Consider the following 15,673-nt stretch of genomic DNA (forward strand, 5'->3'; position numbering starts at 1 on the left):
ACTCAAAACAGTGTCTTGTCTGTGTCGGAAATGTTCATAAACAAAAAAGTTCAGTCAATATCTCGGTCGGCTGTGAATATATCCAAAATGCGATTTTTACCAAATTTATCTAAAAAAAATCCATTTTGCTCTTTTTAGTTTGGATTTAGCTTTTTCCCGTAAAAAGATTCCAATTTTGACCACCCCTATATATCTCTACTAGTACTACTATCTGCTAAAGACTTCAACGTAATAGAAAGGTACATAATTTTTTTAAAACATTTTTAGTTTTTGGGGGGGCCATAACTTTGCCGATAATAAAAGTTTTGTCCCGCAAAGAAAATTCTATAAACGACTCCGGAATACTCCGGTCGGTACTAGATTTGAGGATTTTCTCGCTGCTCCGGTTGCAAAATGCAATTAACGCCCCGTTTCCGGCTCTACGATGTCGTCATAAAACGAAGTCAAATTTCGTTAGCGAATTTATTGCACATCCTGCAAAAGTTTTACGCAACTTCCAAAGTTTACGACAGTATCTGTTAATTAATAGAGAATATGCAGGAAGCCTGTAAATGAATGTAATGAACCACAGTTTCAAACTCGCGTACATGGAACGCTCGCCGCGCGGGTTGCAGTAAAACACCCCCCAGGGGGGTTGTTATACACTCTTAAATGCAATCTAAATTTTATGCAAATGGCTCGTGTTTAGCGTTAAATAATGCCGAGGAAATATCGCCATGAAAACACGTCGGCTGTGTTATAAGTACTAAATTTATTTGTCTCGACACCTTACACACTAGTGTAACAAAAATCTTCAATATGCCGATTTACATTCTCCTAAAACGTAACAGACAACATGGATATGGATCTATATATTTACAAAAATAATTTCTCGGGGTGTTTTTGTTTTTTTTTGGATTTTACAATTAGGAAAATAAGCCCTAACGGTAAGCTCAAACTAAATGGTAGTCCCCAAAGTATATGTTCCGTTATTTAAGGAATTATTAGACCAACATTTCACGTAAACACAAGTGTAAAGTTACTGGAAAACAATGGAGTTTTGAAATTTTGGAAATTCTAAATTCTGGTTTAGTTTCGCAGAGATTCGGTTGAGTTTTTAATGTTGAAAATAAACACGAAACATATCATTATAATCTAATTAACACCATCATTATAATTTTTTATATATTTTTTTCAAAGCATACTTGGTTTCATTTATACATTTATATATATTTTGATTTGGTATACTGACAACAGTTTGTAATTCTTTTACTTTTTTAATTTACTATAGGTTAGGGTAAAGATATCGAAATGCGGTTTTCACTAGCTTGTTAGACTCTTATTTGGCTATATTTTGTTGCAATGAAAGTGATATCGTTGAACGAATTTTTCGAGGGAATAAATTTTATTTATAGTGAATTGCCCACCCGGTACATACATCATTATATTCACGGAATCGAATACATGGAATATATGAATCTTCTTTTGTAACACATCCATATGTTGATTGTTGTTTTTTTAAGAAAAATCACACTTTAAGTTTTGAATTTATCTTTTGTGGACTTAAAATAAACACCGCCTTAAATACCGGATCGTATTTGGGGACCACCCTGTATAAATATAAATGTTACAACCTAGATCGGTGACCCTATGAAAACATTGAAACAAGTAAAGAAGTAAAACATTAAAAATTGTAGAAATGACGTAAAAATGACAGTAAAGCAGAAAAGAAAACAATCATATTTAAACAAATTTTCACATACCTAAAGCACTAATTTGCACACAACCGAAAATTAAATCAATGAAAAAAAAAATGAAGGAGAAGAATACTGTCGAGTGAGGTGGTCTTTTGACTAACCAAGAAATAAGAGCAGCTGTCACCTGATCTACAATACAAGTTTTCGTCTCGTTGGCTGTAGCAAGTCTACCTATACGATTTTTCATCATTTTTATTTACAGGGAGAGTAAATTTGATTGCAACAAGGTCGAGTTTAAAGCAGTTCTTTTTATTAGAGTATGCCATCAACCGTTTAATGAAACTAAAGAACAGATTTTTTGACAATGGGAAAAGTGACTTTCAAATCTGTCGGCGAAATTTAATAGTCTACGCAAACGAGCAGATTACTTTTTAGTCCTGCAAAAGGTAAGTCGCGAAAAGGATTGTTGCTGCTGCTCTAACTAGTCCCCGTGCTTAGAATAAACTCAAACGCTGTACATCTATTGGGATCTCCGGGGTTTTAAAACATCAGCAGGAATATACGTTTACGATTTTTGATTACGCGCGATGATGATTGGTAATGATTTTGACAGTTCACAAAAGGACAGCAACAGCGGGGCTATCTATAACATCATGAGGCTTCTTGAAATGAATCTTGATGACTGGCGGTAGCTCTTTAGACTCCCAACCTTGGAGTGGCTGCAAAATAAATAAGATAATTTATTCTGTGGGAGTCTCATTCGATAAAGCTTAAACTTGACTCACGGTTATGACGTGCGTCCAGCAACGGTATTTACATATTTACAAAGCAAATTCGCTTCTATGGGCTGGACATCGAGTCGGACAGCACTTCCGAAGGCGTGCCGTCGCTGGAATTGATGGAAAACGCCCTGTTCGACGCCCTCCTTTGCCTCAGAACCGACGCGTCGAAATTCGGATGTCTTCTCGCATGTTTGCTGGAAAACAAGAATAGCGGATAACCTTCAACCCCCTCCAAATCGATACGTGGCGCAATAATTGCATCCACTACAAACAATATCGCGAAACATTCGGAATCAATAACAACCAGTCGCTTTGGCTGGTATTTGCTTGGTATACTGGGTGACTCACTTTGAGTGTCCTATTAAAACTTCCGGAGAAGTAGCTAACGTTTTTTTTTTAAATTTGGTGGCCCCTATTTTGGCCAATGCAGTATTATCAGATCTATCTAATTAACTAACTAACCAAAACTATTTTAAACTATAGTTTTTCAAGTAGAAGATCTTTCATATTTTCCTAAAATTTTTTGAAAAAATAAACTAATTAGTTATGTATGTGACACAAGCAAGTGGGAACATTCTATAACTTTTAAACGGTTTGAGATAGCGTTTTGAAATGTGAAAGGGTTAATATGGCTGAACGTCTAATTTTTTTACAATATGTAGTCATTTCCGATTTGAGCGGAAAAGTCAGTAACTTTCGAATTTTAAATGGCCCAACCTATTTTTTTCGTGTTTCACAAAACGGGACAATTTTGCGTCCCGGAGCTTTGTTTGGGGACAACGGGACAGGTGACCTATAAAAGGGACAGCCCCGTTCAAAACGGGACGTATGGTCACTTTATATATAGGGGAAGAACTTTGATATGTCCTTGTGCGGCGTATTCTGGCTATACTTTTCTCTCCTTTCTCTATTTATTTATTTTTGTTTTTTTTGATGAAGGGCAGCAGATGCTGGAGATTAATATCTGAATCTTTAATTAAATAAAGGGTATTTCCAACTTTGCTTATAATTTCATATAAAGTTTATGAACTACCCCGCACACCAAATCGAATCACCCTATATACCGTCGACGCTATTAAATGCGTCCAGCATATTTAGCCAACGCACTAAATGAATAATTTCGTATTTATTTTATACGTCGTGTTTTCACCTGATAAATGTGTCACCGATAACGAACAATTAACTTTAATATGAGGGTGTAGGCTGTTAACGGCCGACGAGGGAAGTTTCAGTTTCCTCTGTTTTTACGCGTAAAAATAAACAACGTTTGACATTAAATTTAACGTTAAATTTGCCATTTTCGGAGACCTAGAAGGGCAACGACGATCGTCAAATGGGAAGACAAAAGAACGCGCCGATGAAAAACCAGAGAAAAACAGCAAACACTGTACTCTTATTAAAGCTACAAATCCGTTCCACTCTTGATCACTCATTTTGGATTTCCTTTTCTGCTTTTCCTTATGGTGACCTATCCTTTCTCGGACACTGCTAATTATGTCCTAGAAGTGATCTTGTTGACAACCCATACCACTGTCTTAGATTCTTCAGCCATGAAATACTTCTTGGAGGTTACTTTCAATGTGTGGCTTATTTTGTTTTATTCATTTGTGATGTTGCATTTTAAGTATGCGTCTATACAGCATTTCAAAAGACTCTAAGTTTTTCAGTACAGCCTCTGTTGGAAGCTTCTAAACTTACACTATATATTTTACCTACATCATCTGCTCCCGGCTTTCATGAAAGAAAGATTCCCAATAGGGGAGCTTCTCAACACTTTCTAACTAATTTGCTTAAAGGTTTCGAACAATACGATAGTGTTTGGACTTTGGGACATTCATTTATAGTGCGTATTCTTTACATATTTCAATTTCAAAGCATCAGTATGAGTCATAATATTGTCTGTGACTTTCGGTGAATATTAGATCTAGTTTGGTAGTTGATGGTTGATTGGTGCTTGTCTGGAAGAATGTTTATGGATGTAGGATAAACAGTATAATAACACTGCACTTATCGGTGCTACAAAATAACGCATTTTATAAATAAGTTTTTTGAAAAGAAATTTTTCTAATATATACAATTTACTCAAGTGAGATCTGCAATTTTTGTCAAATATGCATGTCAATATGCATTTTAAAAAGTTGGGATGATGTTTCCTACTTAGTCTTACTTATATTAAGGGATAATTTCAAAGCGTCCAAGAACATCATTAATATGTTTTAACCATTTTCGAATTTTATCTCGAAGAATTCCCAACTAACCTATAACATCGACTATATAACTTATTACCACCAACCAGATGGTTACTAATTTCCTTGTATTATAAGTATTCATACCCTCAGTAACTCAAAATTGATGCGTGCAATTTATCTTGATAACATTTTATTAGACAGTAACTTTTTTTGTTCTAAGAGATATCAAAGTAAACAAAAAACCAAAAATTTAGGGTTACTAGCCAAGTGTTTTTTCAAGTGGCGTATGAAACAAAACCCTATCAATTTTCTGACATATAAGCCTGCATCATTTTTTTAACTGAACATCCTGTATATTATATATGTGTTCCGATTACAATGATGTAACACTTTATATTTTAGTCCACTCGCCTTTGACAAATCGGCAAAAATAGGAAATTCAAATTTCGAAGAGCGCTCTGACTGACAAAGAAAAATACGTTTTTCTACTCCTGTCTGAAAAATACCTAACTACGCACCGATCTAGCGTGCGGGAAGCGTTACTTTACCACGTACCAAGTTCGTTTCCCATGGATTCGAGCCATTTCGGATGTTTTCGGAGCCTTGAATTTTGACGTTTGTCAGTTCTGACGGTGATGTCAATGAATCTTTTCGTGTTGTTTCGTGAAAATGTACCCAAAAACTAACGGTCGTAGAAAAATTATAGTATGCAACACGTTCGGTAATTTTTTTAAGTCACTCGTTTATGAAACTCTCGCTCCGCTGCCCTCCGCTGGTGTCAAATAAACTCGTGAGTCAAATGCCGTGTACTACACTTGTGGCATAATTTACTATTGTGTTTGACATATTAGTAAACAACGTTCATGTTTTAATTATTGTACAGGTCAGTATTGTTGAAATGGTACTAAAATGGTGTTAAAATTAGATAGATATTCTATTAAACACATATATAATATACAGAGTGTTACATTTAAAAACATATATAATTTAGGCTTATATGGAAAAAAAACTTTGATATCTCTAACAACAAAAAAGTTACAGCCAATTAAAATGTTATCAAGATAAATTGAAGGCAAGGGTCACTACTGCTAAGAAAATTAAATAATCTAATTAATGTCCGAACCAATATTTTCATTTATGGATGGTTTATGTTCTTTCATACATGCACATTACTTTTATTTTATTTTATTTTTATTAATTATTGTTTGGTTTATAAATAAAAAAAAAATATTAAAAAATTATGTTCTAAGCGAGGTGCAACAGTTAACGCTACTGTAGCCGACAAGTCACTTACTCAACCCGAAACGATTACTGTTCTATAACTTCGAAATTTTCACGAAAATTTCTAACGCAGATGATAAGTCGCTTATTGTTAAAAACATTTTCGCAAATGCAAAGAACTAGACGAAAACAATTTTACTGAAAATAATGTAGGTCGGATTATCAAAATTATAAAAGCTTTTCAATGGCGCTTATTCGAGCCGGCCAATCTCTCGTCTGACAGTCTGAGAGAAAATCACAAACGGCACTTAAAAGTTTCTCGAGCTTTTCCACCAGTTTACGAATTAACTGTTAGAAATAACCGTTCATCGTTGAGGGATCACACTCGCTATGGAGCGGGCACGCCGTTCAGAATAACCACGTCGGAAATAGATTTTCCAAGTTAATCGTTATCCTAAGGTGAGCGAGTGGGTGTAAAGGCTACCGCAAATCATTTAATGGAATTACGATACTCAAATATGGAACATGCGGATCTTGAAATTTCAAAAAATACAACACCTTTTTGTGATTCCATTGTAGGTTTATCCGTTTGAAGTTTAGATTATTTATTGAATTGTATGTTTTTTAAACCTGCTGTTATTGTATTAAGGAAGGAAGGAATGAGAATCGCTTGACATAGAATTATTGAGTGAATTATAGATTGTAGTAGTATGTACCATGGACGGATCTGAACACGCAAAAAAATGTGTTGTAAATGTGTGGGAGTGTTATTATTTATTAATTATAATTTATTGACAAAAACAAAAAGCAATAGACCTTGCGAAAAAAGCCCAAACTCACTATCACAGTTGCTGAGAGAGAAATATCAGAGAGAACTAATAAATTATAAATCAGCGAACAATGATAAACTTCAACTCAGTATTCCAGTACAGGTATAGTCTATTCATAGATATAAGAAAGTGACTAACTGATACGAATTAAGGAAAGACCCGGGCAAGCCGTAAGAATAAAATATGGGCGAACAGGTCCGTACTTTTCTTAGAATTTAAGTATTTGGGGTTTTGTTAGGAAAGATACTAAACAATAGTTATTTATTTATATATGTATTTATGTTTAAATCTAAAATATAATTACAAATTATTTTTATTACCTATTTAAATTACTTAAAATTCTTCACATAACATATCAGTATCACTATCGCTATCATCGCCTGTTCTAATTATTATTTGTTCTATGTTATTTGCAATATGGATATACTATTGTTCTGCTTTTTCTATATGTTTAACAAAATTTGCCCAACTTTGTGGAGGGATGTTAAAAACTTCGGTTTCTATAAGTTTGAAGACATTGGAGTTAACACGGGGAAAACATTGTTTCGACGAATGGCAGATTTCAGTTGGTGCCAAACATGTTCAATGGGATTAAATATACAGTGGTAAGGTGGAAGCCTTAAAACTGTATGCCCTAGATTTTTGCATAATTATCACAGACATATTCCTTTTGTAGGTTCAAGCATTGTAGAACTTCAATTAATTGTTTTTTGGTATAATCTTCGTGAAAATAAATGTCGTCATTATACATGTAGTTTTAGTCAACTGTCTACTGTGACAACTTGAATTGTCCATTACAATTACGCTATTAGAAGGAATGTTTGGAACTAGTTTGCTTTTAAACCAACTTTCAAATAAATCAGCGGTGGTGTCTTCATGGTAATCCAGAGAAGAATATTTAATATTTTTCGCAAACATTTGGAATCCAATCCAATCCCATCTTTAGATGCAGCATGCAAAATAGTTATTCTTTTACCTATTTTTGATGGCGCGTTTGTTTTACACTTATGAGTTGAGTCAACTTTTCCGGAGTATCATAAGTGTCGAACCAGGTTTCATCCAAATAAATAATTGGCCTTTCTTGTAAATCCTATTTTTTTCTAGATATTCCAGTAGCCATTTCCGAATTCTAAAAGATTCCATTAAAACTTGCTTTTTGTCAATTTTTTTAAATCTAAAATCCATGTGATGAATACACTTCCATAAGGTACTTCTGTTACATTTTACACCGTTTTCATCTTTTTCCTCCTAATTAAGATACCAAATGTAGGCTTTGTTCCTCGTATAATTGGTAAATTTTACGCGGTATTATATCTTGATCACTTTCATCTACACTCGAGAAAATGTCAGCATCGGTTCTTTTTTCCTCGCTAAAATGGGGTTATGAAATTGTATTATTCACAGTTTTCCATATAGTTGATGTTGGAATTTTCGTCAATGTGGCCGTTTCTTCTAAAGATGCTTGCTTGCTGGCACCACGTTCAATGGGAGTGAAATAAACATTGTTTATTCTTCCTAACTTCCTTAGTCTTAATAGAATAGTGTTTTCTATATTTGGGCGGGAGAATCTCCTGAGTTACACTAGACTCGCACATATTTTGCATAATTCGCACACGATTCAACACACGACGTATTACACACGAAATAAGAATGATTACTAATAAACTTAAACTAAGTAGTATACCAAACCAAAGAATATGAACACAGGTAGGTATAAAATTATTTTCTATTACGGACCACAATTTTACCTGAATTTAAATTCCGAAATTTTAGGTAATAATCTTGTTGCATTGTATGTTAATGACCACTCTTGGATAATCCCATTCAAAAGCATTTGGTCACTTTCTTATATCTATCAACAGACATTAACAGAGGGACAACAAGACCGGACCAGACAAACCAGAACTAACCACAACATAGTTATTTCTAGGAAGGACTATCAATTGCAAATTGCAAGGAAATCTTTTAAAGATTTGGGCTTAGAAGAAAATGCAAATCTCAGTTTAAATACCCTAATCAACGATCAACGATACTGAACAAAGTGAAAATGGGACGCCATAAGAAACGTAGTTTATGCTTGTGTCGTTGTCGAGAGTAAGGAGTTATATCGGCTCACCAATAGCAACTCGGATCACTGGGATGTCCATTACGAACGAAAAAGAATGACAAATCAACGTCCTGCTCGAATAACAGCTTAAAAAATCAAAGAATTGAGCGACGCAAACCCTTCAGGTCGGCCACAGAAAATTATAATAAAAAGCTTAAGAAGACGAAAGGAGATTCCTCGAGAAGGTTTTGTGGAGGTATCAACGGTACCAGAATTCATAGGATTCATAGAGATCCGATACAAGACCTCAGGGGGACAAAACGACATACACGGACTCGAGGGAGGCATCGACAGCAAGACCGGACAAGACAAAACAGAACTAACCAAAACATAGTTATTTCTAAGCCAAATAGATTTATCCTACGCAATCCTAAATATTATGAATTAAATCTGATGATTTTGTTAGTTTGTGCTCCGTGGAATGGCCCATTCGAAGAGTGGTAGAATGTTCTATGAAGGAATGCAAGAGATAGGGTAGCAATGAACAGAAGGAGTCTGAAAATTCTTTTAGGGGTGTATACCAGACACTGTAGCCGCAGCTCGTGTTCGTTTTGTTTCCGGTCTGATCCATATCTTACTAGCTGTAATTTGAAAAAGCCCAATTACTAGACGGAATTTCTCCATTTTAGCCTTCCGTATACGTTCGGCAATTGAACGCGGCCCTGATGCAATCGCTTCGCGTTTGTTATATTCTCGCAAGACAAACATAATTCCCGAACGAATCGCAACGATAAATTTAAATTGGTCCCGTTCTCCTAACAAAGCGACAACGCGGAAATATCAGTTTCAAAATCGAAACTACACTAATATCTCACCTAGCGTAAGTTTCGGACGTGGCGAACTTGTTAAGAAATACGTGCCCGTAAAACTTGTTCCCGAAGTTCGCTCCGCGTAATTTGTACGTTAGTTTTGCAGGGGAATAACTCAGACCTGACCTCATAATCTAACATATTCTGCGACTCGTTACTTGTGGATTCGGCGGGAGTTTCCGGTTAACTCCGTAGGCGTGTGCGGAGCAAACACTAGTTGGGTCGAGTGCCGCTGTTGCCGTTGTAATTTAATGAGCTTTTATGCTCCGACGGGCTCCGAGACAATGACAGACACTTCGCAATTAGTTCCAAATGTTTCGTGCGTCCTTAGGCCTGCGGCAACCTCCACGATATTGTTGCGTTCTCTTCACTTCCCAACAGAAATATTTGGTTTCTGGTGTCAAGTGCGGGGTCGGTACCATTTCATACAGGGTGTTAAAAAAATAACGCTGCTACACTTTAAGGAACGATTACGTGCATGATTTTAAGACAAAAAGTACCTAGAAACATACCTCCCGCAGTGCATAGTTTTCAAAATACAGAATGTCACAACGAAACCAATCTTTTTTCCAGGAATTACTTAAACATATTCTAGTCGATTTTGTTAAATGTTCGGGTGGTGTTTATGGAAGTTAGGGTTGTGGAATTGACCGGTCAAATTTATATTTATTTTCAATTTTTTTATATTAAATTTGACTAGTTCATTAAGAAGTGATCAATTGGCAAGTCTTAACCCTACTAACTAACCAAATATGGCTGTTAAGTCGGAGAAAAAGGATTTTTTGCAACACAAGTTTCTTAGGATCCAAAATGCTTCGGACGTGTACTTAGATATCTTAATAAATAAAATACAGTGGTCTCAAATATTGCGCATGCTAATGAACTTAATCAATACTTTTATAATGATACCCCTCAAACAGACTTAAATAATGATTTCATTAACCAGTTCTACAACAACAATAACTCTTTAAATCCAGAAAAACTTTCATTTTCAAGTGTTAAATCTAACGAAGTAGGAATAATAATACAACAAATTAGAACTCGCGCCGTGGGGTCTGATGTGATTGATAGGAAGCTGATATTATACGTTATTCCCCAACCTTTGCCGCATATTACGTATATTATTAATAAGTGCTTGTCTGCTAACAAATTTCCTAAACCCTGGAAATACGCTAACGTCATTCCCGTACCCTAAAACATCTCAACCGCATGATGTTTCTCAATTCCGACATATTAGCATTCTCCCTACTGTATCTAATATGCTAGAAAAAGTTGTTGAGAAGAAACTTGGAGATTTTATATCTCAGCACAATATTCTACCCCCAACGCAATCGGGGTTTAGGGCACATTATGGTACAAATACGGCCCTTTTAAAAGTTTGTGACGATATGTTTCGGGCAAATCATGTAGGCCTGAATACCTGCTTAATATTGCTCGATTATAGCAAGGCATTTGACACCTTGGACCACCGCTTGCTCTTTGCTAAACTGAAATACTTTGGTGTGGGGGCTGGTGTGTTGCAGTTTTTCAAGAGTTACTTTTCTGATTGGTGTCGAAGAGTGTTCTTCAATAACAGCTATTCCAATTATGTAAATATTCCCAAAGGTGTAGCACAGGGTAGTATTTTAGGTCCGATGCTGTTTTCCGTTTATACCTCCGACTTCTGTAAATTTATTAAGCATTATTCCTCCCGTCAGTACTCAGACGACACTCAAGTATATCTCTCTGTTAATTACTCTCAAATTAATACCGCCGTTAATAATATAAACAGTGACCTACGTGCTCTCAGTGATATTTCTAGTAAGCAAAATTTACTAAAATGACCTTCTCTTACGGTCGGTTGCCGAATGCAAAAATCTGGGTCTGCATTTGGATAATAATCTGCGTTTTGAAGGTCACGTAGCTTCATTGATCCAGAAATCGTTTTACAAGCTTGTCTCAATTATAATAAAATTATTATTTCTTGTTCAATTTCGAAAGACATTTTTTTTTTTAGTATTATTCAATTAATTAATTTCTTGTCTTTCCATTTTTTTCCATATTTTTTTGTTATTTAAAGAAAAGCATAGCTTCGGAAAGAAGGTACAGAAAATACTTACATTTTCAGCTGCATAATTCGAACAAATGTCGGTGGGACACATACAGTTTGCCACAAAAACTTTTGAAGTTACACTAATCAGTGTTACTTGTTCTAAACAATGTTTTTTTCGCCCTTATTCCAAAAAAAAAAACTCAAAAAAAGATGATAAAATTTTTTTCAATTTCATCAGCTCTAAAAGTGTAATTTGTTGCAAAATTATTTTTGAAGCTAACCCAAAATTAATAAAAATTTTTGTTCTTCCCAGTTATCTTCGCTACACGAATTTTAAAAAAAATTACAAATACAAAAACGTGAAAAGAATTTTCGGAATACAGAGATAAATATCAGGTTTTCGAGATGATAGAAATAACATATATATTCAGACATGCATGTACTTCTTTCAGTATCTAAAACATGTAAAAATGATCATAACTAATTATAGTGAGGGCAGTGTGTTTCCTTTTTACACGACAATTTTAGATTAAACTCGGGTATAAATGGGGGAATGGGGAAAAATCTTGAAAACATGAAGTCAATGCATTTTGAAACCTAAGTGACGATTGAAATTATTCCTTTAGGACATCATTTCAAACTTTGCCTCCTAAACATTAAAAATTTATAACGAATTTCATGAAATAAAAAAAATACTTTTTTTGTAATACACATAAATATTTTTAAATTTTAATCTTACTAAACCATTGTACATTATTTTATTGTACTCAATAACAGACAACTTATGATTGACGCGTGTAAAACATTGATCGTAGCCCTTGTCGTTTTTGAGGCCGTCCATTTTTTAGGAATTTTATCAATCATTTGCCCGATCTCCTTTGGACATAATGCCATTGTACTTGCCCCACGTCGATATCCTTTTTCATCAAAACGTAACATCAAGAAAGGGGTTATTTTTACGCGTTTGCTATATAGAACCACTCAACCCTCTTAATTTATTAACATGCATTCTCGCGACTAACGAATAACGTGCCGGCGAACAAAAAAAAAACGCTGTGTTCAGTTTTTTGTACAGGCCAAACATCATTAATACCGTTTTTCCGCGTTCGCCTGGTGAGAAGAAAAAAATACGAAAAGGTCGTAAATTTTTGTCCGGCCTATTTAGGTCGTGTCACGCGCCATCGATTTTCCGCTCTACGGGGTGGATCACTTTGTTTATTTTTCGGGTAAAACACATAATAACCGACAACACAAAAAAATATCGTTAGATCAAAAATACATTCTAAATTAGTTTAAAAAAGATAGCCATAAAACTTTCAAAAAAAGGACAGAAGAAAATAATGAAATAGTATATTTTTTTATAATTTCCAGATTTCTGCAGCAGCAGTAATTTCTTGAAGCTGCATATTCAATCATTTACGATCATTTAAATTACCAGTTACCACAATACTATCCTTCCCTCTAACATTTGGTTTTGTTCAGGCACATTTTCCTTCGACTAATATCGAAAGTGTGGCATTATGACGATGCCAATAATGTAAAAATGAAGAGATCTTAGAAGTGTTACATAAGCCACAAACTCTTATGGCAACTTCACTGTTGATTTGAGTTTGGGTCTCTTTTTCCTCCGATTGTTCCCTTTGGGGCGAACACCCGCTCCATCATGTTTCAAGCAGCTACAAAATGGGCTTTAGTGGCAATATACTCACTACAATAACTTTTTTTTTAATTTATTTTCTTCTTCAATTAATAGTTATGCGATATATTAGCGTGCTTCTAGGTTCGATGCTGATGTAGACTCTAGACCTTTCTTTTACAAAGGTTTTGGTGAACAGCTATTATAATCGAGGGTGGTTGCTTTTTGTCAAAATTTGATTTGTGTTGAATGGTAATGGTGTAATTCATGAAATCATATTGTCTTTTTTATTACCAATAGAGGATACATTATTATTATTATTATTATTATTATTATTATCATCATTATTATTATTATCATTATAATTATAATTATAATAATAATAATTATTATTATTTAGTATTATTGTTATTATTATTATTATTAAAAGGGTCCTCGACCATTTTTTTTACTTGGTTTTTACTGTTTCGGTCGGTATCGCAAATCACATTTCGCATTTCCTGATGTCCTTCCTGAATTGTGAGTTGATCGATCAATGTTGACTTGACCACCCGAATCTTGTCGGCGATTTTCGATTTTTTTAATAATTCCTGGAATAAGCTTTTTTTCACAAAATTTGGCAAATCAGGGTTTTTTGACATGAGAAATCCATTTTTGTGAATCATTTTGGGGAAAATTTTGGAGGGTGTTAAGTATGATACATTTTGAGCATTTGATAATTCCTAAAAAACTCAAAAAAACTTCGACATCAATGAAAACAATTTAAAGAAAATAGAAATTTAAGTTTAAACTAAAGTAAAATAAAAAAACTATTCAAAAAATAAGATTTCTATTTTGCAATAAGTGTTTAAAGTGATCCCCATTCTTTGGGATGCATTTAGAGACACGTCTATTGAAAGATTGCCTTAAATAATAATTCCTCGTGTCAAAATGATTTAGCGGCATTTTCAATCTAGCGGAAACTAGCGACTTCATATACCCCCAAACACAAAAATCAGTAGGTTTAAAATCTGGACTGCTAGGCTGCTAAGGCGTTTGACTCTCACAACAAATCCAAAGGTACGGAAAGAACACCCAGACAATGGGCGAGTTGAGTTTGAAAAAAATTAAGATACAGCTCGCCGTTTAAATCAGGTGGTAGTTCGATGGGTCCTAACATGTAATTATCAATTATTCCGTACCAAACATTTATTTTAAATTACTGTTAGAAATGGCATTCAGTTGTTAAATGCGGAGTTTTTAGATTCGACGCATGCTTATTTCTAAACTTATATACAGTTCTGTGTGTAAATGTTGCTTCGCATGTAAACATTATTTCATTAGCTAGGCGTTTTGCTGGACCAGCTAAAAACTAGTAAATTCCAACCTGGCTAGAGAATCACCCTCTAAAAGATTTTGCACACGAGTAGAGTGATATGGATAAATCTTTCTTGGTGAATCTACCAATTGTATATTTGCTTACTCCGGTTCCACTGCCATCCGTCTTGTGCTTATTTCCGGTTTCTCAGCTACTTGGACAAAAATTTCCTTTTCCAGTTCCGGTGTAACCATTTTTGGGGGCCCCACAGAATCCTCTCTCTTAAAAATCTGAGCGACTTCGGTTTGGCTAGTATGGTTAGTTCTCAACTCCAAATAACGTATATGAGCTCAACGCTCATTATAATTCTCTTGTGGGTATAAACATATTATGTCGCACATCTCCACGGTCGAAAACATGTTACGTCTTGGCCTTATCAGAAAACTAAAATTATTTAAAAACACCCAAGGTACTGACAAACAGTAAAGAAATTCACCAGAAACTAAGTGTTTTTACCACATTTTTCGTGTTTCCGAGCTTACTTCGCACTATTTTATGTTAGTCGAAGCTTACTTTGAACTATCTTGCATGTTCACATGAAACTGTTCAATTAGGTGCGACGAAAATTTTATATGGAAATTTCTCGAAAATGGCGACTCGGAGCAAAATTTTTGTGTCAAAAAGGTGTAAGAGGTGATATCTTTATTAAAAATCTGCATACACTCAGGCCCAAAAAGTTAGGAAGTATCAAATCCACCAAAAGACGAAGCGCTCTCTACAAGTTGCCCCAAAGTTATTCACGGAAGTGGATTTCTCATGTATATCTCGGTTATTATCAACTTTTGGACTAAGGTAAGTTTCGTTAAATCGTAATATTTCTTCTTAAATTATCTCCTATTTTTTTTAATATGCACATGCGCGACTCATTTCAAATTACGCTCACGACCAAAAAAGCCTTGGGAGATCGCTTTGTAGAGAAAAAATGGTACAAACTGCGGGGTAATGTGTGAAATTCTGTACAAAAGTGTTGCCTCTGTAAACGTAAGCTCGGGATTGCTAGTTGACTACCGAGAAACACTGGCAAATCTATTAAT

General features: G+C 34.8%; 1 protein-coding gene across 1 annotated transcript in view; it reads right to left on the reverse strand.

Annotated features, from left to right (window-relative positions):
* Positions 1–739: 739 nt before the first annotated feature.
* Positions 740–15,673, reverse strand: part of LOC132701597 (Krueppel-like factor 13) — a 287,844-nt gene continuing 272,910 nt past the window's right edge. Inside the window, exons 3-4 of the mRNA XM_060669670.1 lie at positions 2,462–2,652; positions 740–2,395 (exon numbers count right to left, since the gene is read on the reverse strand). Of these exons, the coding sequence (XP_060525653.1) occupies positions 2,517–2,652 (136 nt within the window). The 3' untranslated portion in view covers positions 740–2,395; positions 2,462–2,516. The remainder of the gene's footprint in view (positions 2,396–2,461; positions 2,653–15,673) is intronic.

The sequence above is a fragment of the Cylas formicarius genome, unplaced genomic scaffold (assembly GCF_029955315.1).
Source record: "Cylas formicarius isolate icCylForm1 unplaced genomic scaffold, icCylForm1.1 PGA_scaffold_4__25_contigs__length_36172078, whole genome shotgun sequence".
NCBI classification, from domain to species: domain Eukaryota; kingdom Metazoa; phylum Arthropoda; class Insecta; order Coleoptera; family Brentidae; genus Cylas; species Cylas formicarius.